Consider the following 23,886-nt stretch of genomic DNA (forward strand, 5'->3'; position numbering starts at 1 on the left):
AACACAGCACAGATCACGGAGCCAGTGTCAAGGCAGACACAAAAGGTACGGTACTTCCGTGTCGTGTTTTATAAAATAAAACCTCAGCATCGCTGGAAGCGTCGCAAAACGTTTCGAAGTTAAAAATCATGACGAAAATGTGGGAAGAATTTACAAAATTTGTGTGTATTAAAACGGTTTCAATTAAACACCTTGATATAAACTGGGTTATTAATGGCTTAAATTTAAAAATGTATTTTTTGCTGTAGGCTGCAATTGGTTTCCTGAAGGTTAGGTCATTATATTTTTATTTGGATAAGCATCTATCTAATCATAAATCAACCACTATGAAGAATTTCTCAATTATTATCTTAGTTTTATGAGGGTTGCAGCAGTCATTTTTTGATGATAAATCTGGCCATTTTATTATTTTTATTAACTACTTACTCAGCCTTTAAAGAGTGAACACAATTTTGCAGATGGGCCAAAGCAAAGGCTTGTTTATGGAATTTTAGAGGGAAAAATACTTGATTTCACTCACTGATTTGCTGCCTTACAGTGCAACTCGTTGCACTATGAAGTTATTCTGCAAATGTAATAGTGTCATAGTTAAAAACTGCAAATGAGTCTGTGTGCCCCTGTCCTTTTTCTGAGAAGTGTCCAATGCAGCTGCAAGATGTGTGTGGGCAGACAAACAAACAAGCAAACAAGCAAACAAAAAAGTCTGTTTACAAGAAAACCAAACAAATCCTCACTTATGCCAAAGTTTAAGTTTAAGCTATAGGCAGCATACTGGTTAGTGTTGCGACCTAAAAGTTCATTTGATTTGGAATGGGAGTCGAAAAAGTAGCTCAATCATGTGTTTAGTTTAGATCTAATTTTTTTTTCGTTTCAGTTATTTTTATTTATTTATTTATTTATTGGTTTTATCAAATGTACTTTTACTTTGAAAAGCCCCTTCACTCGTGTTGCGGTTCGTCCTATTTGACTTGACGCACTGAACACTGGTTTGGCTGCTCATGTGGGTGTGTCGTTGAACGTAAAACCGCGTCCTCTGTTGGTATAGTTCTCCGTACGGCTCCATTCATGCTTTTCAAAGCAGATTTTAGATTTATGACGGGGACACTTTTATCATTTTGATGATAACTTTCAACATTTTAAATCAAATTAGTTTGTAGGCTTGTTTGTATGGCAAGTTTTTCTTAATCAAACTAATCTAAACACTAAAAGGTAAAGATTTGAGTTATCAATAAAGAAGTGTTAATTAGATGTATCCTCACATTGGTTTATGATGATATATAAATCAGAATAAGAGGAGCATTTAAGCTTGACTGCTTCAACCCCAATTAGATTGTGGTTTTTTAATAAACTGATGTTTCCCAAATTCTATGGTGTGGATAAACATAAGGGGCAATTAATAACAATATTATTTAGTGGACGATTATGCTATTTGTCTGTGTGCTAACCGCACACTGAAAAGCTGTTCATTATAATTTCCATCATTTGTTTCAGGCTTGCGTACAACAGATGCTAAAGATAAACTTTTGTTTATAAAAGAGAACCAGGAAGAACAAGCTGTACTTTCACCCACCAGACATCAAAAGCTCTTCAGCTGTTTTACAGTTTGTTTCCTTTGGCAGGGTGTTAAAGCAGGGCCTGCTGCACATACTGTAACCACAGCCAGACCTCTATTGTTCTTTGTTGCAACATTTCCCCATAATGCAATCAGTCATGATGACATGAAGTTCACTTTGGTTGTAATTCTTAATTGTTGCATTGAATGGTTTTCTGACCAGAAAGATTTTAAAGTCAAAATCCAGAAGTGTTTGGTCATGGAAGGTTCCCTAGACGCCTCCCAGTGTTTAACTCTGAGAGCAATGAGTAAAAAGCTTTTTGATTCCTTGCTTTGTCGTGTGGCCTCATTTCTGGGCCAAACGTTTTGCCTTCTGGGTTTGAGTACTAGTAGCCTAATCATAATAATAATTATACTACTAACAATAATTGACATCTGGAGGACTTTTCCCAAATGTCCCTGTAAAGTCCTTGGGACGTTCTCCGAAGGTCCTGCAACTACAAGTTGGAGCATTTTACAAACATGACTTTAGTGACTGTATGCTTTGGGCTCTGTTTGTTGTCCTGTGTGTACGGAAAGCCCATTAAACATACTAAATTTTTTGACATGTAAATAAATGTAAATGTCACATAAGCCCAACACTTAACCAAATATGTGGTCATAACAGATAACAGATCATTAGATTATGTGTTAATTTACATTTTTTTAAAGTACACACACAAGATTAATAGAGATATCCTCAAGAAATTTCTGAAATAAGATTCAAAGTGATCAATAATCATATCAATGCAAGCTTTCTTTAAGGGCTTAAACAGGCTCTTAGGTAGAGACCTACATTTGAAGATGATATTCACCAACTTTGTCTCTGACACTCTGTGAAGCCACACATCAGCATCTCAGAGTCTGTGTACATTTACTTGCACTTGGACATTAGAGTTTCACTCCAATTTCACACATTTCAGGATCTTAAATCACACAAGGGACTTGGTCTTGTCCGCCTGAATATAAAGAGCCTCCTGTCCAAATCAGACTTTGTCAGCACTATAATAAATGAATGTGACCCAGGCATTCTGCCCCATAAACAAACTTTCAGAAAAAAACTCTGCTATCAGGAATGACACCGGTGGCCGTTCAGTAAACTGAGGTCAGCTTCCCGATTCTCTCGTTTGCACTCTGCAGGCGTGAGCGGGCTCCTGTGGATGTTAGCCAAATCAGTGACATCCATGAGACTGAACTCTGAAATGAAAAGTGAATGTTGGAAATGATGCCGGCACGTGGGCCCAGTAGAGCACGGTCACTATGATGAGGAGGAGGAGGAAGAGGAGGAGGCAGGAAGGGACTGTATCGCAGGAAGTCCACGTGTCAGGTGACCACGTGATACAGTTTTCAATTAGATAAAGCCTGGCTGTAGCCTGGACAACTTCTCACCAGCAATAACAGAGTAAGTTTCAGGCAACCTTACAAAAACATGAATGCGATGCTTGTGTTTTGTCAATATTCCACTCCTGTGCAGGTTACATTCAAACCGCGGAGAGACGCCACTTTGATCTTTGCATGCATCGAGGCATCGTCTGTTTTTACAGTTGGAGTCAGTCACTCACACACCCACTGTTCCTGTCAGTGCTGCTGTCCTAGTAGAAATTACAGAGCACGCACTCGACCTTATCTTTATCCTCTATTACCTAGACAGAGGAGCTGTGCCTGGAATAAAATAAGAGGCATTTATTCTCTGTGCTACTGGAAGAGCATCTCATTTTCTGTGAGCGCTACTATATGATAGTGTCCCAGTTTCAGTTTTCAGTTTCAGCAGCTATACTGCTCTTCCTGTCAATTTGTCTGCCATTTGACTTCCCATAGACACAGGAGCCTCAGATCACTGTCTGTGGTTGACAGGATGAGCCGACACATTTGCATAGCTCATTGATGGAAGCTTTCTTTGATCCCGCTTGCCGTGCCTAATTATCGCCATTTCTTTATGCAGCGTGGCTCTCAGGATTCTGCCTCTTTACAAGGTATCTCTCCCTCGTCCTCCCTCTCCTTCTCCCCCTAACATACCACTTAAATGGATGACATATATATGCGCTGCCAAAAAGAAAAACAACTATTGTTACAGTTTCTGACAGGCTAGTTTAGACTGTGAACACACAGGGAGAGAGAGAGCTGAAGTTGTTTTTAAGGGCAATATTCACTAGGATAAAAGATCTGCTTTATCATCAAGGGCTGTCATGTGGATGAAGAATTGAGAAGTCCTGACACGGATCAAGTTTTATGGGCTCATTGAGTATTTGTGCAGAGGATGTGGATCATCATCCTGGCAGAAGTGCAGGGTTTTTCAAGACTTCAAGATCATCTGAAAGATTATAGCAGCATAAACCATAACCCCTGTCCTTGGTTTCGTGTGCAGTTCTGCTCAGTTTCTTCTGAACATGCCTATAAGTCTGTGTGTAAATTAATCCCCTCCCATATGTGAATCACTATTGGCACATGCTACAATATTCCGTTGCTTTCAGCCATGTACCTGAACAACGGTTGAGAGGATAAACATCAGACTGTTTGTTTTGTTTGGAGTTTTCTGACATTTTCAAATTGCTCGAAACTGTGATAAAACCCAGCAACAATAAGGCTTTTGACTTTTCTTCCTTCTTGGTCTTGATTGCCTTTTAACAGCTGCCTGGTTTTGGACCAACTACAGTCAAAAGAAAAGGGCCTCCAGACAGAGCAATTATGGTTTTATTTACCGTGCCCGTTCCTACAGCTCTCCCTTTCTCCGTCTTCCTTTTTTCTCTCCACTTTGTGATCATTGATCAGATTAGAGAAAAGTACAGGTTCCTCGTGCAATTCATCTCACATAAAAACTTCATTGGCGTATGAAAATAGCAGGCGCCAAACAATTAGGTGTAAAAAGATACTGTGGCATTAAAGGGATAATTCACACAAACAACAGTTATGCTTCTTTAATGAAATGAGGGGAAATCCATTCTGGCTTTCTTATAAAACCCAATACTTAAGAAAAATCTATGATTGAAGGTCTTGATTAGAGTATAAAGAGAGTATAAATCTTTTGCTTGATCCTAACGGCAGGCTTTAGACAGTAAAATCAAATACACCAAAGTTCTAAGTGAGACGTGCTTAAGAAAACACTCACAAAAAGAGTCATTTGAAAGGTGACAGTGATGAGGTCTGAGCAGGAATGAAGCAAGTGAGTGAAAGATTCAGGAACAGCCTCCAGCCTCCACTTTTGAAGTGGAGTGAAAAAGCTGTTGCCCAACAACAAACAAAGGGCACATTGTCTGAACCCAGCAGCTGACATGCAAAGCAGCCGAGCATTCACAGAATGCAAAACATGTTCATATGAACAATGGAGACACTGATCCGCTCGTGTAAACTGTGCGTACGGCTGATACATTTAAAAACTGAATCATCGTTCCACAGCACACACTCAGACATCATATCACTTTGAGCCTGCGTGCAGGAGTCCGTCTCATAAGCGAACAATGTGTTATCTCCACAGCTGCACAAGCTGGAAGAGCCCTGTTTACGTCCACATTTGCAAATGTACATTTTATATATTTGTGGGGGTTTCTGGTTTTACACAGCAAAGTTATTCAGCTAACTTATGGGAGACAGACTAAAGGTCGACTGCAACCTGTTTTTAACGCTTTTATTGCCCATAAAATACACAACACAGGAGTCAGACAATGTTAATCCACCGAGGCCTCTGGCCCGTCATGGGACTGCTTTTCATGTCTGCCCTTTCAATGGGATATTGCCAACAAAATGCACAGACTGAGTTAATGTGTATGCAGTGATATCAATACAAGAAAATAACCAATGCCAATGAAAATCTGAACTATCCCTGGAGCATGACAACAAAAAGAAGCTGGTGCTGTTCAGGTTAAAGCTTCCTGTTAGAAAACATCCCTTTGAAAGTAAGACACGCCAGAGACAATAGGACGTTGGACCTACTGTATGCTAACACAAAGGATGCCTACAGATCTTCACCCCTCCCCCTGCTGGCCGCTCTGATCAGAACCTGGTTCATCCGCTCCCTGCCTACATACCTGTGGTGAATTAACAACCATCTGCCATCAGGTACGTGAGAAGATGGTCTGAGGACACCATGATGGCACTGAGAGACTGCTTTGACACCACTGACTGGGAAGCATTGTACAGTCCACACAGGGAGGACACTGACCTGGAAGGTACAGTGTCTCCCAAATAACAAACCCTGGGTGTCCCCGGAACTGAAAGCCCTTCCGAAGTAGAGGAAGAGGGCTTTTAGATCTGGGGACAAAGATGAGCTGAAGAGGGTGCAGAGGGAGCTGAAAAGGGAGATAAGCAGAGGCAAAGACAGCTACAGGAGGAGGCTGGAAGAGCGTCTTTAGAGGGACAACGATAGAGAGGTGTGGAAAAAATACCCAGAATTCATCCATCAGTGCTTCAAAGATTTAAAGTCAGTCACATCCACAACATTTCATTTTGGTTTAAACCAGCAGATGTGCCTCGGTGTAAATTAGAGGCACAGTCATGTGTCTAATCCTCCTTACTGGCTTTGACCAATGATTTTTTTCTCCCCCCTTCGCATCTTTTTTTGATATTTTCAGGTTGTATTACAGTGAGGGTCATGTTTTTTTTACTTCTCCACTGCTTTCAACACAATCCAGCCATCGCTGCTCAGGGGGAAGCTGGAAGGAGCTGGAGTAGACTGCCACCTGGCTGCGTGGCCCATCAACTACCTCACCAACAGATTACACGATGTGAGGCTTTGCAGCTGTGTGTCTGATGTGGTGGGTTGCAGCTCTACGGGGGACAGTGCTCCCTCCTTTCCACTTCACCCTCTACACATCAGACTTCAGACACAACGCTGACAGTGGTCACATCCAGAAGCTCTCCGATGATACAGCCAGTGTTGGATGTGTATCACAGGGGAACGAGCTGGAATACAGGAAAGTCATCACCAACTTTGTCAAATGGTGTGAACTGAACCACCTCCACATTAAAGCCAAAGACAAAGACAAAGGACGTGGGGACAGATTTGCTGTATTTTATTATCCACATCTAAAATTTTCCATTTCAAGGCAACATTATTTTTACACTCTTTTTTATGTAATGTACACACACATAGATATAGTTAATTTCATTCTGTATCCCTTTTTACTGTTTATTTGTTCTTTTTCTACATCTCCTTCTTATTCTTGCCATTATTGCTGTCTGCAACAACTTCATTTCCCTGGGGCGGGATCAATAAAGTTTTATTCTGGCAGGACTTCATACAGGAAGCGATCATTGTACAGTGTGTATCCTTTAATCATAAGGATCATCATATCTTAAATGTAGGGTTCCTCTTAAATGCATTGGTAACTTTTCTTTGCTTCCTGGGATCCCGAAGAGGAGGTCTTTTGCTGAGACAAGGACTCATTGGTAGTTGAACGGTGGGCAGTGCAGTGTCTACTGTCTACTACATTGGCTACTTTGCTTACTGACCGCTTGATCTGGTCCAATTGAGCGAGAAAGTAGTTGACCACTCGGATGGCGTCAGAGGGCTCTCTTCCCAGTTGTCAGGCCACTAGCTGCTGTAAGACTCTCCACGGACTCTCTGTAAAACAGGATCACAAAAAGGAACAGAGACACACCTGAACATGGAATAACTAAGGCACATCAAGTGCACAAGTCTTCTTTTTCCAGTGAATTTGGAAGCCAATCAATAAAGGAATGTACTCAAAAGATAGAATTAATAAACGTTCACTTCCAGTATATTTAACGCATCAATCAGAACAAATACAAGAGCATCTTCATCAATGATCAGTTGTTCAGATCTTTTGGAAGATCTTCGTAAACATTTTACCCCTGTAAAAAAGAGGCATGATTAGCTACCGAAATAATATCAGCTCGATCTAGATCAACCTCCAACTGCACAGGTAAAAAAAAAGGAGCCACCTGTACTTCTGACAAACCACTTTGAGAACAAACGGCTGCTTATCTCAACAAATTTCCCATAAGAATACCTGCAGGGAGAGGAGTGTGCCTGAGTGTATTTTGAAATGAAAAGAGTGTGTGTCGTTTCTGCTGAAGTGGTTTCACTAAAATGAGGATTGTCTTACCAACTTGACAGTCTGATTGACAGCTTCTGGGCGAGAGCTTTGCAAAGTGACATTTTCCCTGTGCCCAGAGGTCCTGAATGTGGGCATACACAATACCATAAATTACTTATTTTGCGCACATCTCTGACACAACCTCAGCCAATTAATGTGATTTCTCATTAGTGATTTACCTCGAAGCAGCGCAACATGTTTCCACGAAATCAGGCTGCTGTGCGTATTCCTGTTGGAGAAGTAAAATGCTGTTTTGACATAATCCAGGAGCTGCAGGAATATGAAAACAATGTGAAGTTTAGCAATGTGAAAAACCTGAGCACCTGAGTCTGTTTTGACCAACCTGTCCCAAATCCCATGGAATTCAGCTGTCCAAAACAAAAAGAGTGAAATATTTAGCCAAGATAAAATTTTAATGAGCCAAAGGGAAAAAAGGGTCTTTCAAGTTGCACAGGATCAAGGTGAAAATATAACACACATACACACACACACAGGATGGCAGAGAAGATCAAAATAATGACACTTAATCATCATTATTACGCTAACCACATCTTTATATTAACGCCAGCATTGACGTCTCTTTCGATTACGCAAAACTTATTCTATGGGAGCTTACAAAACAACTGTAGTTTTCTCCATAAGAAACAAAGGAGGCTTTGGTCAGGTCGGATTCACAGATGATTGAATGGATCCCAATGAATTCAAGGTTTTCACAAAAGGTAAAAGTAACAAACATTCACAGCAACTCCTCAAACCACTCCTGTGGCACAGTTCTCTTGTACCAGGGCCCATTCATATTAGAGCCAGGGCTTGCTTAAGAAAGATGTAGTGGAATCTGCATGTATAACAAGAAATAGGTTTCAAGTCATTTAGAGACACAATCTCTGTATCAGTAGCTCATAATATGTTATGAGCTTATATTAAGAAAAAATGACCATGAGCCAAGTGTATCAAATTTTTTTTATCTTTCAAATATCCAAATCAGAATTAGAATCAAAGACCCAGTAACGGTTGGCCCATAATTCATAGTCTGAGTTATTCAAGTATGCCCAAAATACTCAAAACAATATTTTTACCAACAGGCTCCTCGTTTTTACCCTCCAAAGGTTATGCATGAGGACCAAGACAAGAGCAGTGTCAGCCATATGTTTATGCCAGTTTGTCACCTACCGTCCTTGGTTGCCTCCTGTGTTAAGTCCTGTCTGACTGTCAGACTTCAACCAGAAATAAATCAAACTAAGAAAGTGAGATTTTCTCAACATGACGTTCTGTCCAATGTGCCGAGCTCTTGTCCACACTAGTGTCACCTGCTGGCAGCAACCAGCGATTAGCTGCTGAAAGGTCCTCATCCTCCTCCTGCTCCTGCTACTGAGCCTGCTCTGTCCATCCTCATTCAAGATGACTGAATGAAGACAGAGCAGTTCGTCAAATCACAGAGCTGAATGGGGAAAAAAAGTTAAGGACAAAAAAAAGCATTATTAATTCTTTGAATACAAAAAAAATCAATGACATAGATGAAATATTATATTCAGTCTTATATAAATCCTCACAAAGAATACCAAAATAACATCCCTGAGTTACCATTTCATCCATATCAATCACAGCCACAGATTCCACATGCATCGTTCTTCTGTTTTGTCCAAAAACCAGGCTGTTGTGATACTTTAACACAAAAAAATAGTACACAGGAAAGTACAATATAGCTTCAATTCCATTACATGATAACTGCATTATCATTAAGATAAAAACTATTTTCCCACCTGTAACATCTGATACCATCCCACATGATTAATGGAATCTAATTTTATTAGAGTCTGACAGCTTTGCTCACTGTTGGTATTATCTTAACCAGCTTCATGATGTAATCACCTGGAATGGTTTTCAATTAACAGCTATGCCCTGTCAAAGGTTAATTAGTAGAGTTTCTCTCCTTCTTAATGCAGTTGAGACCATAAGTTGTGTTGTGCAGAGACAGTGTGGGTATACAGTAAAAGGCCATATCTGCCTACTGTTTTAATCCATATTAGGGCAAGGATCACTCAATCTAGGAAAGAGAAATGATAGATCCATCATTACTTTAAGATATGAAGGTCAGTCAGTGTGGAGAATTTTAAAACCTTTCAAAAAATCTTCAAGTGCAGTCACAAAAACCATCGAACGCTAGTTCAGGACCACCCAAGGAAACCAAGAGTTACCTCATAACGGTTACCAGTTTCAGAAATCAGCAATTAATGATAATCTCAGATTACAGCCAGGATAAACGCTTCACAGAGTTCAAGCAGCATTCAGAGGAGACTGAGTGAATCAGGCATTTGAAAAGAAAACACTACTGAAGGAGACCAACAGGAACAAGAGAGTTGCTTGGGTCAAAAAACACAAGGAATGGACATTAGACCAGTGGAAATCTGTACTTTGGCTGATGAGCGCTTTGTTCACACTTTTTATTTACTGCATAACTCCATTTGTGTTCTTTTGTAGTTTTGATGTCTTCCAGTATTAATCTGAAATGCAGAAACTAGCAAATATAACAAAAAACATTGAATGAGAACTGCACCCAAAGTTTTGACTTCTTTTGTAAGTAAATGTTGAAAAATGTGACTTTTATTTAGTTCATGAAGGGTGGGCTGAGACAAATGACCAAAGGCATTTTACTCACATTGCAGAGCTTTAAAAGCAGCACTCATCACAGGGAGGAGTTAATTTAGCTAATTTTCTCAACGGATAGATTTGCTCAACTAAAAGGCACTTTTCCATTACGTGAGCTGAGCAAGTCGGCGATGTTGCAGCTAGTTTACACAGCTGACTAATGTTAACATTCATCAATGAGTTAAGGAAACCAGTTTCTACATCGACCAAAGTGAAACCATACCTTTCACCATTTCGGTTATCAATCCGATAACGTCATCGGTTAGCTGTGGCATTAGAAAACCAACAGTCGCTCAAATTCCTCGCGCTGATTTGTTACACCGGAAATACATCATTTGTTTTGGTTATCACATCCGCCTGCTGCTAGCTCTCTTGTAGCAACGACCTGCTAAAGCTGGAGGAACGTCAGCGCCCAGTGACAAAATATTTTCAATAAACATAAGACTTCGGATATAAGTACGGAGATATGGGGAAAAAACACAAGAAACACAAACCGGAGTGGAGAACAGTTGATGGTACATGAATGCACATTTTACTATTAGTTACCGCACCGCTTTTGTTCCAGCTAGCTTCCATCTTAGCTTAGCTTAGCTAGGCTAGTAAGCTCAACTGGCAAAGAAGATTTACATTGTTAGTCTTTTTTGTGTGTGTTTTAATCTACCCTAATATACCAAGACGGTGCACATCCCTCGGCTCTACCTTTCAGATGCCGTTGGTAAATTAGTTTCCTGCTAAAATCCTGTGCTAATTAGTTCGTTAGAATTTGACATAATAAGTATGTTTTGTTTGTTTTTTGGCTGTGCTTGTATGTAAAAGTGAAGTTCTATCTGATTTTCAAGTTTTGGTATTGTTAGCTTAAAATTCCAGTTTAACTTGCTCTGTAAGTAATTTCACCAGTATACAACACAACCACAACATACAGTAGATGTTCTGCATAGCTTCTTACATGAACTCTTTTTACAATACACAACCTATTTGGTGCATGAAGTAAGAGCAGTGTGATCCAGATCCAGTGTGGTCCAAATCATTACGCAAGTGACAGCTGTGTAAGATTTTGGTTCACGTAATTTTTAGTTTTTCAAGGAAAGTTTATGCACGTTATATTTTTTCCTTTCTTCTCATATAACTGGTATCAATCTCATGTGTGTTAATTAATTTGCCAGGTGATGTAAAGGGAAATCTTAAAGAGGTTGTTACACACTAGAAGGGCTCATGTATTAATATGTAATATGATCTGTAAATATGCTCTTTATGTAAATTGCTCTTTGGCCATTCTTTTTAAAAATAATTTCTTTGGCCATTTCTAATAGCAATAGTGATTTAGACTGGAAAGAGACTGGAAAGGAAAATGTAGCAGAGAGAATGTGCATAATAGTTTGGAAGATAAATTGTGGTTCTCTTGAAGATATAAAAAAAAAAAAGCTGTTGCCATCAAGAGTAGTTTGGCTTTCAATAAATTCCACATTATAATTGTTGAGGATATAAAAACATCCTTAATCAGGAAAAAAACAACAACATGCTTATTAGCACATGTTTGTTTGTGCAGTAGTTTGAAATACTGTGTACAAATACCAACATAATTTCACATGCTCACGTAGTCCTCCTACAACTTTTCACCTTGTACCATGATTCCTATCTGACTTATCAGCTTCATCTTGATTTTTTTTGGTTGTAGACTATGAGGATAAGGCTCTTGAGAAGCCCCTGAAGCTTGTCCTCAAAGTTGGAGGCAGTGAGGTGACAGAGCTGTCTGGTTCGGGCCATGACTCCAGCTACTATGATGACAGATCAGACCATGAACGAGAACGCCACAAAGAGAAAAAGAAAAAGAAGAAGAAAAAGTCTGAAAAGGATAAAGACAAATATGTGGATGATGAGGACAGAAGGCGACGGAAGGTTAGTTTACAGAAGAATATTCTACCTTATAGCTCCTGTCTTTTTTGCCACTGTAAGTTAAATTCATCCCATCCTATAGGAGGAAAAGAGGAAGAAGAGAGAGCGAGAGCAGAATGAATCAGAAGCAGCAGCTGCTACAGCTGCCACCAGTGCTGGTGTACCTGTTGAACCTTTCACTTTGTCAAAAAGTATAAGTATTGGATTAGAGGTGAGTAAATCTAAGCATGAGAAAATGACCAATGAATTTGTCATCATTTCATTAACAAGTCACTCATGGTATGACCGTATCTCATAAGCCTGAAGAGAAGAAAAAGAAGAAAGAGAGAGAATTTGAGATGGAGCCTGAAGGAGAGGAGTTTCACCCCAATATTAAGGTGGAAATAGAACAGCAAGGAGACAGGCCGGTCCGAGCATGCAGGACGCAACAAGGTAAGAATGCCTGACTATGAGGACAACATCAGAATTTTTTTGGCAAGTAAACATTACATTGAATTTGAGCAATTTTTCAATTTTAAGTGTGCTAATAAATCATTTGTTTGTTTGTTTGTTTGTTTGTTTGTTTGTTTTCCCAATGTAGAGAATGAGTCCACTCCTCGCCAACAACTGCTGGAGCACTTTTTGAGGCAGTTGCAGAGGTGAGGAACACTTATTTCAGTCTAATTGTTGCGTTCAGCCTTCAGTCGTCTTAATGCCACAGCACTGCTCCGGGAGAGCAGGAGGCTGACTTAATCTGACTTCATAGATTCAGAAGCATGAAGACTAAGGGTTAAGTAAGGGTTAAGGGTGGGACTGATATTTGTCCTTAATGATGAGTTCTATTGTTTTTTCCAACAGCATCACCAACTAGCACAGTTTACACAAGAAATATCACAAATTAATAGGCACATTGCCATGAAATTTCCTGAACACAGCTACACTGCCCAGAAGATACAGTCTTTTTTTGTTTTAGACATAGTGAGATTTTTATTTTACTACACCCTCAGGTCAGAATGTCATCTTTGCATACAACTTGTCCCACTGGCTTATTGACAGATGACATTAGACTAGATGAGCACGTGTATTGATTCACTGTCCTATGGGACAAAACCCCTTTTCATTTTCATGACTCTAATAATAGCAGCATTTGCATGTGTTGTTTGTATGTGCCACACCTACATGCTAAATATTGTCAGGTACAATAAACTTTGCCGCTTCTACAGACTGTCACCCTTAAATCTATTTGAGCATTTAGTGTTGTAGCACAGACCTGAGCTTTTATTATACACACATACACGTTGTATGTGACCTCATTGATGCCATAGTTTGCTGTCAACACATTCATATTGATCATATTGGCCGGACAGATAATGCGCCCCAGCATGATCAGACAAGAACACTTGCACTCAAAAAGACAAGCCTAAACAAAAGTTAAGGTTGGTGCTGTACTGAATAACACGGATGGGGCATCACTTGTCTTTCCAGGAAAGACCCCCATGGATTCTTCTCATTTCCAGTAACGGATGCGATTGCTCCTGGTTACTCAATGATCATCAAACACCCGATGGACTTCAGCACCATGAAAGACAAGATTAGAAACAATGAGTACAACACAGTTACAGAATTCAAGGTGAGGATGCTTTTCAACACAAAAAAAAGAGTTGGAATGATGAATATTCATTATTTTTGAGAATAATATGAAATTACAAACCTACTTTTTGGCCTTCAGGCAGATTTTAAGCTGATGTGTGACAATGCCATGGTGTACAACCGACCAGAGACTGTCTACTACAAGGCTGCCAAGAAACTGCTCCATACAGGATTCAAGATGATGAGCAAGGTACTGATGTCAAATGGAAGAAAAATAAACAAATTATACTTCTCTTGTAACCCCACCCATCTAATCAATTAGACACACAGCTTTGTCTATATTAGCTGTCTTGTGGTGTGACTTCACTGAACAGTCATTTGCTGAGGCGCTTCTATTAGCACTTCACTTCCCTTTGTTTAGCTTTTGATCAAATAGTTTTACAGGTAATGTTACTGCTAATACCTAAATGGAGTAGATCAAAATGTTAGTGTAATATATCAACATATAAAAGTGGAACTTCTGTGATTTGTTGATCCATACATTTCCATAAATTATACACTTAAGTTTTGATTTGTGAATAAGGTTGACGGACATCAGACAGACAGACTGCAGTAACAATATCATTTAGAGTCAAATCACGGCACTGCTTCACGTATAGTGAGTAATGGAATATGTTCAGGGCACTATGACATTTTCTAATCATGAGCCCTGCACATTAATAAAACTAATTTGCATGTAGTAACTCAAACAGACTTGTTACAGGAAGTCAGCCACTAATTCCAATGTCAATTGACCGAGGGTGGATTTAAAACATCATTGTCATCATAATCAACTTTCAGCTCTCCCTTTCTACTCCATCTACTCTCTTACCGTAAACACACAGTATCTGCCTGTTAAGCAGACAAAATTAAGAGTTTCTCCTCTACCCTGTCTACAGGAACGGCTGTTGGCTCTGAAGCGCAGCATGTCTTTCATGCAGGACATGGACTTCACCCAGCAGGCAGCCATTCTGGGAGATGAAGACCTCACAACAGATATACCTCCTCCAGAGATTATCCCCATCCCAGTGGAATCAGCTAAGAAGTCAAGGAAACAACCAGTCAAAGACATGAAGGAAGTCATCAGGTATTCCTTACTTGTAATATCTAGATTAAATGTGACTTTTTGTGTACATTTAAAGAATGAAAGGTTGTGGGAAGCACCGGTGGGGAAGTCCTGAGTTTGTGACGTTCAATGATTCAACACTCTGTCAGTGCAATGAAGTGATAACACAGTCACTTCTGGTATTTCAGTTATCTGTATGAACCAGAGGGAAACGCATGCAGCTTGACTGACAGTACGGCAGAGGAGCATGTTCTGGCACTCGTCGAGCATTCTGCAGATGAAGCTCGGGATCGAATCAACAGATACATGCCTAACTCCAAGGTTTCCACTTTACTTATTGTGTATAAATTCCCACTCATACATAATTTTTCCACCACTTACTCATTTTTTAACAATAACTGACAAAGTGGTAGTAGGCTTCCACACTTGAGGAGGTCAGTTTCGACCAAGGTATGCTGGCGAAGCAAGCAGTTTGTATTGACACTACATTTTTTCTGCTCTGTGATTTCAGATGGGCTACTTGCGTAAAGAGCCAGACAGTTCTCTTCTATATACTGTTGTAAATCAGCTTGATCCTGATGCAGAAGGTTTGTTATCATTGTTAAGTCTTTTAAACATATTTTAAAACTCTATGCTCATGCAGCATCTACACTACATTAGTATATATGTGATATCTGAGAAAGAGGCAAATTGTTTTTGGTTTTTGCAGAAGAGGAGACTCATAAAGTGGATCTGAGTTCCTTGTCAAATAAACTTCTCCCTGGATTAACGACCTTGGGTTTCAAAGATGACAGGAGACACAAAGGTATGCCATGAAGTGCACTTTTGTTAATAACAGTTGCTAATTGCCACAAAGTCTGTGACTAACAATGGATTATGCTTTCTTGTTCTGTGTAGTAACATTTCTCAGCAGTGCCTACAACGTTCAGACCCTTCAGAAGAACTCCATCTTTCCAGACCTGCTGTCTGATGAGGTGGATATGCTCTATTCAGCCTATGGAGATGAGACAGGAGTACAGTGTGCTCTCAGGTAGGTGGACTTTGCTGTCAAAGGTCAGACTTTGATTTGAAATGAGTGGAAATTCTAATTTTGTGCACTTTGACCCTCAGCATACAGGAGTTTGTCAAGGGCTGTGGAAGTATCACGAAGCATTGGGTTGACAGGCTTCTTGATAAGATGACAGCAGGCGATCACCTTAAAGCTGTCAGTCAAATCCGACAGGTATCTGGTTTGTTATTGATATATCATCCTCCCAGTCTTTATGGTTGTCTTGACCAGTCCTGCCACAGTTTGGTTCCTGTTACATGCATGATGCTTATTTTACATTGCAGAAAAGAAATATCATGCTGAAACCTGATGAAACCAAATCCAGCATTTGTGACATTCAGGTATGCTGTAGTTGCTGCTACAAGTGAAGATGCATTTAAATAGTCTTTTGACTGTCTGATTGAAGCGGTGTGTTTTTGTTCAGATGGCAGATGGCCCTGGCCTGGGAGAGAGCGGCTCGGTCCTGGACTTCATGTCAATGAAGAACTATCCTGATATGTCTCTGGATATATCCATGCTGAACTCATTAGGTGATTATCCCCATCAGCACTCTTAAGTGGCTGCACTTACATGTACACCAGTAATCCAGTCATAAGCCAGATAAGGCAGCGAGATGTGTCAAGTAGAGTCCATGTAAATGCTAAGCTTATGTTATGTTAATGTGATAATGCTTGTAGACGTAGAAAGCGCAACATGAGATAAGATGTTAGGAGTGGCATTATTGAAGGGCATTAAAACCTCAATCCTATTATAACTCTCAAGGTGAGTTTTTACTACATTCTGCAAATATATGCTTGCTCTGAATTTGATGCAGCAACACGTTTCATGCAAGTTGGGACAGGAGAAACAAAAGACTGGGAAAGTTGGGGAATGCTCCAAAAACACCTGCTTGGAATATTCCACAGGTGAACAGGTTCATCGGTAACAGACGCCACCCAGTCGATGTATAAATAATGGCAGAATGGCAGGAAGTTTACACCGCCTCTTGTATTTGCTTTTCATGTTATAGCGAATCCACAGACCTTTTGTCTTTCCTTTTTTTCGGTACACAAGACCGCCAGCGTCACACACAACACTTCTGTTACTTTGATTAACAGTTGCTTCACCTGCCTCCCTTGATATCGTGCGTGATTGTGGAATAAGACATACTGTGATTGTCTTTGTAATTCTTTGCAATCCTAAAGCTACTTCATGTGTACTTGCAATCCAAGCCCTCACTAGAATAGGTGTGCAGTTTTTTCTTTAGTTCATTTATTTAATTGCCTGCAACGATCTTACCCTCTGTCTTTCTTCATCAGGTAAAACAGTGAAGAAAGAGCCAGGGAACGAGGAGGGCCAGCAGCACTTCGATGATGCAGACAAACTCCTGCAGGAGTTTCAGGAGGCTCAGGTGGACAGAGTTGGCTCCAGACCCTCGTCCAACCTGTCCTCCCTCTCTAATGCGTCAGAGAGGGACCAGCACCACTTAGGTATCTGCAGTAAGAATAAGATTACAAGATTAGGTGCTCAGAGTGGAGCTTCACTCATTCTTTTTGTTTGATTAAACATCATATTATTGTCAGCTGTGAATATCTATTATATTCGTGCAACAACATAATGACCATACTTTATTTTATCCACAGGGAGCCCATCTCACCTGGGCGTGGGGGACCAGTCGGAAATGGTTCACGATCCCTATGAGTTCCTGCAGTCTCCAGAGCCAGAGAGCACAGCTAACAGCTGACCACACACACTGCTGCTCTGGTATGCTGGTGTTAACAGCACAGGGGTACTCAGCCTTGGACTGTAAAAACACTGTTGGGAGAGCAGGAGCCTCTGACCTGTTTTTAGTATTGAATATGATTGTACAGAATGTTTGTAGTGTAATTGTATGGTTTTGTATGAGTGCAACACTTAGAAAATAAATGCTTGCATCCGTTTGTATTGTATATTTGTATGTATGTGTGTGCGTCAGTAAGCAAATGAAAAAACTGTGATCAGCAGCATTACACATGCTGTTGAAACTGTCCTTCAGTATTCATCCAAATTTAGTGCATTTACAGTGAAAGGATGTGAAGAGATCATCTGGCTGATTCCAGACTTGTCTGCAGCAGTGAATTTCCACACATAGGCTTTAATTGCGCAATATTTGTTATTGTAGGATTTCAGTATGTGGAGACCCAATAGAGAAGTGAAATCAAAGCCATATGCATGCGGTATACATTTATGTTCAGCATGATGTTGCATGAGAAGCTGCAGATTTTATTTTTGAAAGCAGAAGTGTCATGTGTGTATCACTTGTTTGCAGTTCCCTCTTGCTCTCTAGGGGAAAAGAGCATTGGCTGGTTTTGGGGGAGCTCTTATTCTCCAGGGCCTGAAAGTATGATAAAGAACCGTAGAGACTGAATTTGCGAGGCAGGCTACATGCGTGTTCAGTCCGCGAAGGGCCAAGATAGAAAGCTGGTTATCTTGAGGGGAGCCGTCAGTGCGCATGCGCAGAAGGACAGTTTCCATGGCGCTGCGACGACCTGCTGAGTGAGTTGATTCTTCAACTTCTCACTCAGTCCTTCGCTGGCAAAAATTCAGCAACGTTTGGGCTTTTTATCCACAATTACGGGTGTGTTGTTGTTATTTTGCGCTGTCCTGGCGGCGTGTGTCAGCTCACCATGTGAATTTTACTTTTTGAAGCACCGACCCGTCTGACAAACTAATCATGGGATATCAAGCGCTGGAAATCTCCGTATGTCTTGAATAGGAGCCGTTTTAATTCTATGGTCGCCGTCTTTCCCCCGCAAAAGTAAGTAATTCTTGGTGTGTTCAAACTTTATGCAGACATATTTTCCTACAGGGTGTTTCTGGCATGTTTTAATTGTTTATTATAAACCATAAAAATCGAAAATATCCCAGCGGGCTGTGTGTGAATTGAACGCATAATATGGGGAGAGCTGAAGCAGATAACCTCTGATGAAGGTTAGCTGGAGCTTTAGCAAGCGAGGCAACAGTTTCCAGGAAGACACACAGCCAAACCTTTCACTTATTACCTCTTTCAGTTGGTAACCAGACTCAGATTTCACTCATAGGTCTAACACTGATGGACAAATAGCATTATTAATCTTTTTTTTTTTTTTGTCATAAAGCCCACAAATTGTTTGTTGTTTCCAGGTTTTTAGTTCATTTGGGTTTAGCACAACGGCCAATGGCCAAACATGTGATTTTAGAGCCTACTTTTTTACACAGAAAGAGATGTTACTCTGACTGTGGATCAGCTGTTTTCTGACAGGCAGATAATATCCTCCTTGTTATTTAGATACAGTGGTGCCTTCATCATGTGTTGAGGTGGATAAGGTCCACTGCCTCTGTCTGTTTAATGTCATCAAGTCACTGAAAACTAATGCAGTTTAATGCAAAAGCTCAGCAAGAAACCTTTCCTTCCAATGTTCAGTTTTCAGTGAGACATTTTAGAAATGTGGGCAGAGCTGCAACAATTAATCAATTCTAATTACTCCTCTGTGACAGTGAGCTGAATATCTTTGGGTTGTGGACATTTGAGGACGTCATCTCGGGGCTTGGGGAAATACTGATCCATGTAAACAAATTGATTAATCAATCAACAGATCAATCAATGAAAATAATCATTTGTTGCAGCCCTGCTTCAGTTGAATTGTATTCCCAAGTTTTTGTCCACCCCATTAATACCAGTGAGGTTAACCTAAGGCTGCTGATTTAGTTGCCAGTGTCGGTCCATAATGGGTGAACAGTCACTATCTAGCTCAGCTCATTTTCCTAACTCATTTCCCCAGCAAATGCGGCCACACTATGCTGGAGCCAGGCTGTGTGTGAAATGTGTGGATGGATGTTTTTGAGCCACCTGGAAGAAACTTTTCCTCCACTGACTGCGTCTCTTCCTCTCTTGCGCCGTCCAGATGAACTGCTTCGGTCAGAGGCTGAGACGCACCGCTCCCGCCCGTGGCAGCAGCAGAAATGAGCTGGTGCCCTCTAAGCCTCCCAGGATGAACGGATGGTCATGGCCCCCCCAGGCTTTCCAAGTGGTCGGCTGGCTGCTGTACTGCTACCTCGCCATAGTCAGCTTCGGCATCTACGTCCCTCTTCTGCCTGTGCCATGGAGCCATGTGGCCTATGCTGTATCCTTAACGCGCAGCCTGCTGTCATTTTAGCTGACCGTTAAGTGTGAATCTTTCAGATTTGAATATGGAACAAACATTAGTCACTGCTGCAGGACAAGACAAGGATTTTATTGTGTGGGCTGTCTGTATGGGCCCCAGTCACGCCAGACGTGACTCTGCCTCTGTTTGTGTGGTCTCTATTACGCCCAAAAGACATAATCAGTGGTGTTTTTGTCACATGTTGAATGCGGCATGATGTCAACGCTGGTTTAAGAACAGTTGATTTCTTCAGGGCTGACTTTATTTCTCACACAGAAGATCCACTTGTGTGCAACAGTTTTCATGCAGTTTTTATCGCACATTTGTCACACACTGAAAGCATTTTTTCTGGCGTATATAGCTTTTTTCCTTGACTCTTGCTGTGTACAGCTGATGGCCTTGGCATTTATTGTACACTTTTTTACCCATATTGCTGCTGTGACTATAGACCCTGCAGATGCCAGTGTGAGGGCCAAACAGAGCTATTCCAGCCCAATGCCACTTTTTGACCGGACAAAGCAGCCGCATGTCATCCAGGACCTACGCTGTTATCTGTGTGATGTCAAGGTGTATGTATCCAAAGTCTCTGATGTGATTTTTGCTTTTTTAAATGTTGTGCTTAACAATGTCGACATAATCATTGTTCGTGCAGTGGCCCCAAAGTAAAACACTGTGGTGTTTGCAACAAGTGTGTGGAAGACTTTGATCACCATTGCAAATGGCTGAACACCTGCGTGGGTGGCAGAAACTACTGGTAAGACAGCTTTTTGGATGAACCAGCGTACTTCCTGTGTCAAAGTTGGCGTTCATTAATATTCAGCTTTTTGTGTCGTCTTCAGGTGCTTCTTTGTGGCACTGTCCTCTGCTACACTAGGTGTCTTCCTGCTCGTTGTCGTCATCTTGTTCATATTTATTCAGCATTACATGGATCCAAACACCCTACGGACCGCCCCACAGTTCAACAGTGAGGCAGTAGAATATTGAGCTTTCATTATCTGACCGAGTAGAAGGCACAGAAATGGCTTTCATAGTATTTTTGTTAATTGTACCATTAAAAGCTGTGTATTTTTCTTTCTGTAGGTGTGCTGGGGAATGGTACCTGGTTGGTGTTTTTACCCTTAGCACCCATGAAGACTAGTTCAGCTGGTCTCCTTATATTAGCCTTTGTCACGGTCCTGCTGAGCATCACCTGCCTGCTGCTGCTCGGCCATCTGCTGGGTTTCCACTTTTACCTCTGTGAGTCACAGTCTTCAAGACCGACATTTGAGCTCTTTTCTCCTCATCCAGTCAACAGTCTTCACCATTTTCCTCTGGTGTGTGTTCTCCTCTTGACCTTCCAGTTTATAAAGGCATAAGCACATATGATTATGTGAAGATGAAGCGCCAGAAAGAAGCCAGAAACCGAGACACGGAGGCAAGAAATCCACATGACGCGAAAACTGAAAGCAAGGCCCCAGAGGTGAGACCTGTCATTGACCTCCCACTGTCAGTCACTTGTTTATACTGTCATGTGTATAAAGCATTTGTTTTTTTCCTTTTAAAAGACTCAAGAGAGCTCAGTTGACTGTGAGCCAGCATTGTCACAGAGTTCAAGGTATACTAATCATTTCTTGTTCGACACTAATTAAATCAAATTTTGGAGAGAAGGATAATTAATGCCGCTCCGGTTTACCTGCAGTACCTGCAAATTTGACAATAAAGGTTTACTCACAAGCCGGCTTTCAGAGTCCATATGCACTGAGGTAAGCATGCTGACTTACTGTATATCTCCTTTTTGACTAATTTCACCAGCATCAAATGGTTAATACTGCATTAAAAATCTGTTTGGTCTAGTTGGAAAACTTTAAGAAGTCAGCAGAAAAGGAGAATAGTTTCCATTATGGCACAGAAAATCCCACTGAGAGCACAGCAAGTAAGTACTCAGGGTTGTATTTACAAACATGGAGGAGCAAGAATATTAGAAATGCCTTCCAATAGAATACAAACAAACACAATAAGAGAAGATTCACATTATGTATAAAAGGAATTTTGTTCTTGGGCTGCATCACAGTGTACAGGGCTGTCTGTGTGTAAATGAGTTATAAATGCAGTATGCATACAAATCCATGACAGACTGGGACTTTTGTCAGTTATCTTTATTAGCTCAGAGTGTTTGTCTGTGCAGTTTGTAAATAATACTTATCTGTTCTTGTTTCCTCTGTCTGAAAGGGGAAATATGTATGAGCAACATCAAAAGCTGGAGGCCTGACAGTGATGAAGAGGCTCAGAGGGCCAGCGTGAAGTCTGCTGACAGAGTTCCTGGAGTGCAGGACCCTCTGGGCAGCTCAGTTATGACTCCGGATGATACTTAGCAGTATCTTAGGTGCATCAGGATATTCTGTGACGAGGAACTATTTATTTTGAAGATATGCCTCATGAAACTGAGCCACACAACCAGAGGACCTCTTGGACTTGACGACAGCAGTTTGATACATAACTGTGGACCTGTACTCGTGTTTTGTTCCTTTTTATTGACGCTATGTGTTTTTTATGATGACAGTTGAATTATTTAAAGCATTTTTTTTATTTTTGCTTTTTTCACAAAAACTGGCACTGTCCAGTGATTTGATAGTAAAGACTATAAATTTACATTTCCATGTTTGGTTCATTATTTTTTTTCTTCAGCATACTTGACCACACGGTGGCACTATAGACAGCCAAAGTCGCCTGCCTCCAACCTCTAGATGTTTCTGTCTATATTCTAAGGTGAATAGGTTGGATTTACCTGCGACATATGAACACTCATTCATCAGCAACAGCTTGGTCTGTAGCTGAGATGCATGTTGGGCGACAGACACAGCAATCAGCGCAAAAGGCAACATTCAGGCAAGTTATTTTGACCTGAAAATATATTTTTAATCAAGTGAAATGGATGTTCTGCCAGTTCGTCATAAGTCACTGGACAGAGCAATAGATTCAAAAGATCAAGATTTGAAGAAAACACCAACAGGACTTCGAGGTGGAGATGTTTCTATTTGGTGCGTTCGTCATCCAGTTTGTTAAAGGAGCCTCTCTACTCATGTGGATTAAGCTCTGCAGTGCTTCACCTCTGCAGGCTCATGCGCTCACTGATTCTGAGCAGGATGTTTTGAAGGCCCAGGGTGGTGACTTGTTTATTGGTGGTATAGTGGAGAGACCTGAGCTGCTACTGAAATTCAATGATGAGGTGTTTTTTTCTATTCTGTCAAATGTCTACTGAAATTCTTCATTGACAAATTATTTGAATTTGTCTCTTCACAGACCCTCAGGTGGTTGCGACCAGTCACATTTGTGTAATTTTCAAGAATGAATATATATTTTTTTAGACATTTATGCCTCTAATATATTGATCATAGCTGCCAGTTCAAGTGTTGTCTTGTATCTTGTGTTTGTACGGTGTCATGTATTTTCACCTCTCAGGGGCATGGACAGGAAATTGGTATGTTTGAATGGAAATGAAAGCATTTTGTTTTCTCTCTTTAACAGTCTCTTGTTTCAGAGTGGACTGTCTGTGATGTGACCAACAATAAATGGGTGAATATTGTTCTACAAAGTGTGATTTAATATAGTTATGTTTCAGTTATAAAATATCATATAATAACGTGAAGTGTAATATGGGCCACATGTATGTGTGGTGTCATGTAATGTGGAGTCTTTTTGGTCCCCAGTGCACCAATAGTCCAACGTAAGTAATAAGTTTCTTCTTTTTACTGTTTACTTTGTCCGAAAGAACAAATGCTTGTAAGCAACAGGAAAAGCTGGAAGCTTCAAACTGTCAGGTTAACAAAGTAAGAGCATTAATTAAGTTGCTTGTAAATATG

At 40.6% G+C, this 23,886-nt stretch overlaps 2 protein-coding genes across 2 annotated transcripts; both read left to right on the top strand.

The window, feature by feature from the left end:
- Nucleotides 1–10,639: 10,639 nt before the first annotated feature.
- On the top strand, nucleotides 10,640–17,834 carry brd9 (bromodomain containing 9). Its single transcript, XM_070967178.1, has 17 exons — nucleotides 10,640–10,805; nucleotides 11,966–12,186; nucleotides 12,266–12,394; nucleotides 12,483–12,615; nucleotides 12,764–12,821; nucleotides 13,648–13,792; nucleotides 13,892–14,002; nucleotides 14,691–14,878; nucleotides 15,046–15,178; nucleotides 15,369–15,444; nucleotides 15,567–15,662; nucleotides 15,755–15,887; nucleotides 15,968–16,079; nucleotides 16,190–16,246; nucleotides 16,330–16,435; nucleotides 17,204–17,374; nucleotides 17,528–17,834. Exons 1-17 carry the CDS (start codon nucleotides 10,757–10,759, stop codon nucleotides 17,626–17,628), a joined length of 2,019 nt encoding a protein of 672 aa, XP_070823279.1. The 5' UTR covers nucleotides 10,640–10,756; the 3' UTR covers nucleotides 17,629–17,834.
- A 548-nt stretch (nucleotides 17,835–18,382) lies between these two features.
- Nucleotides 18,383–23,613, top strand: zdhhc11 (zinc finger DHHC-type containing 11). The gene is made up of 11 exons (XM_070966600.1): nucleotides 18,383–18,681; nucleotides 19,808–20,026; nucleotides 20,438–20,616; nucleotides 20,700–20,801; nucleotides 20,887–21,011; nucleotides 21,128–21,283; nucleotides 21,388–21,506; nucleotides 21,592–21,641; nucleotides 21,726–21,789; nucleotides 21,881–21,959; nucleotides 22,256–23,613. The coding sequence occupies exons 2-11, from the start codon at nucleotides 19,808–19,810 to the stop codon at nucleotides 22,396–22,398; spliced, it is 1,236 nt and encodes a 411-aa protein (XP_070822701.1). The 5' UTR covers nucleotides 18,383–18,681; the 3' UTR covers nucleotides 22,399–23,613.
- Nucleotides 23,614–23,886: the final 273 nt, after the last annotated feature.

The sequence above is a fragment of the Chaetodon trifascialis genome, chromosome 7 (genome assembly GCF_039877785.1).
Source record: "Chaetodon trifascialis isolate fChaTrf1 chromosome 7, fChaTrf1.hap1, whole genome shotgun sequence".
NCBI lineage: Eukaryota > Metazoa > Chordata > Actinopteri > Chaetodontiformes > Chaetodontidae > Chaetodon > Chaetodon trifascialis.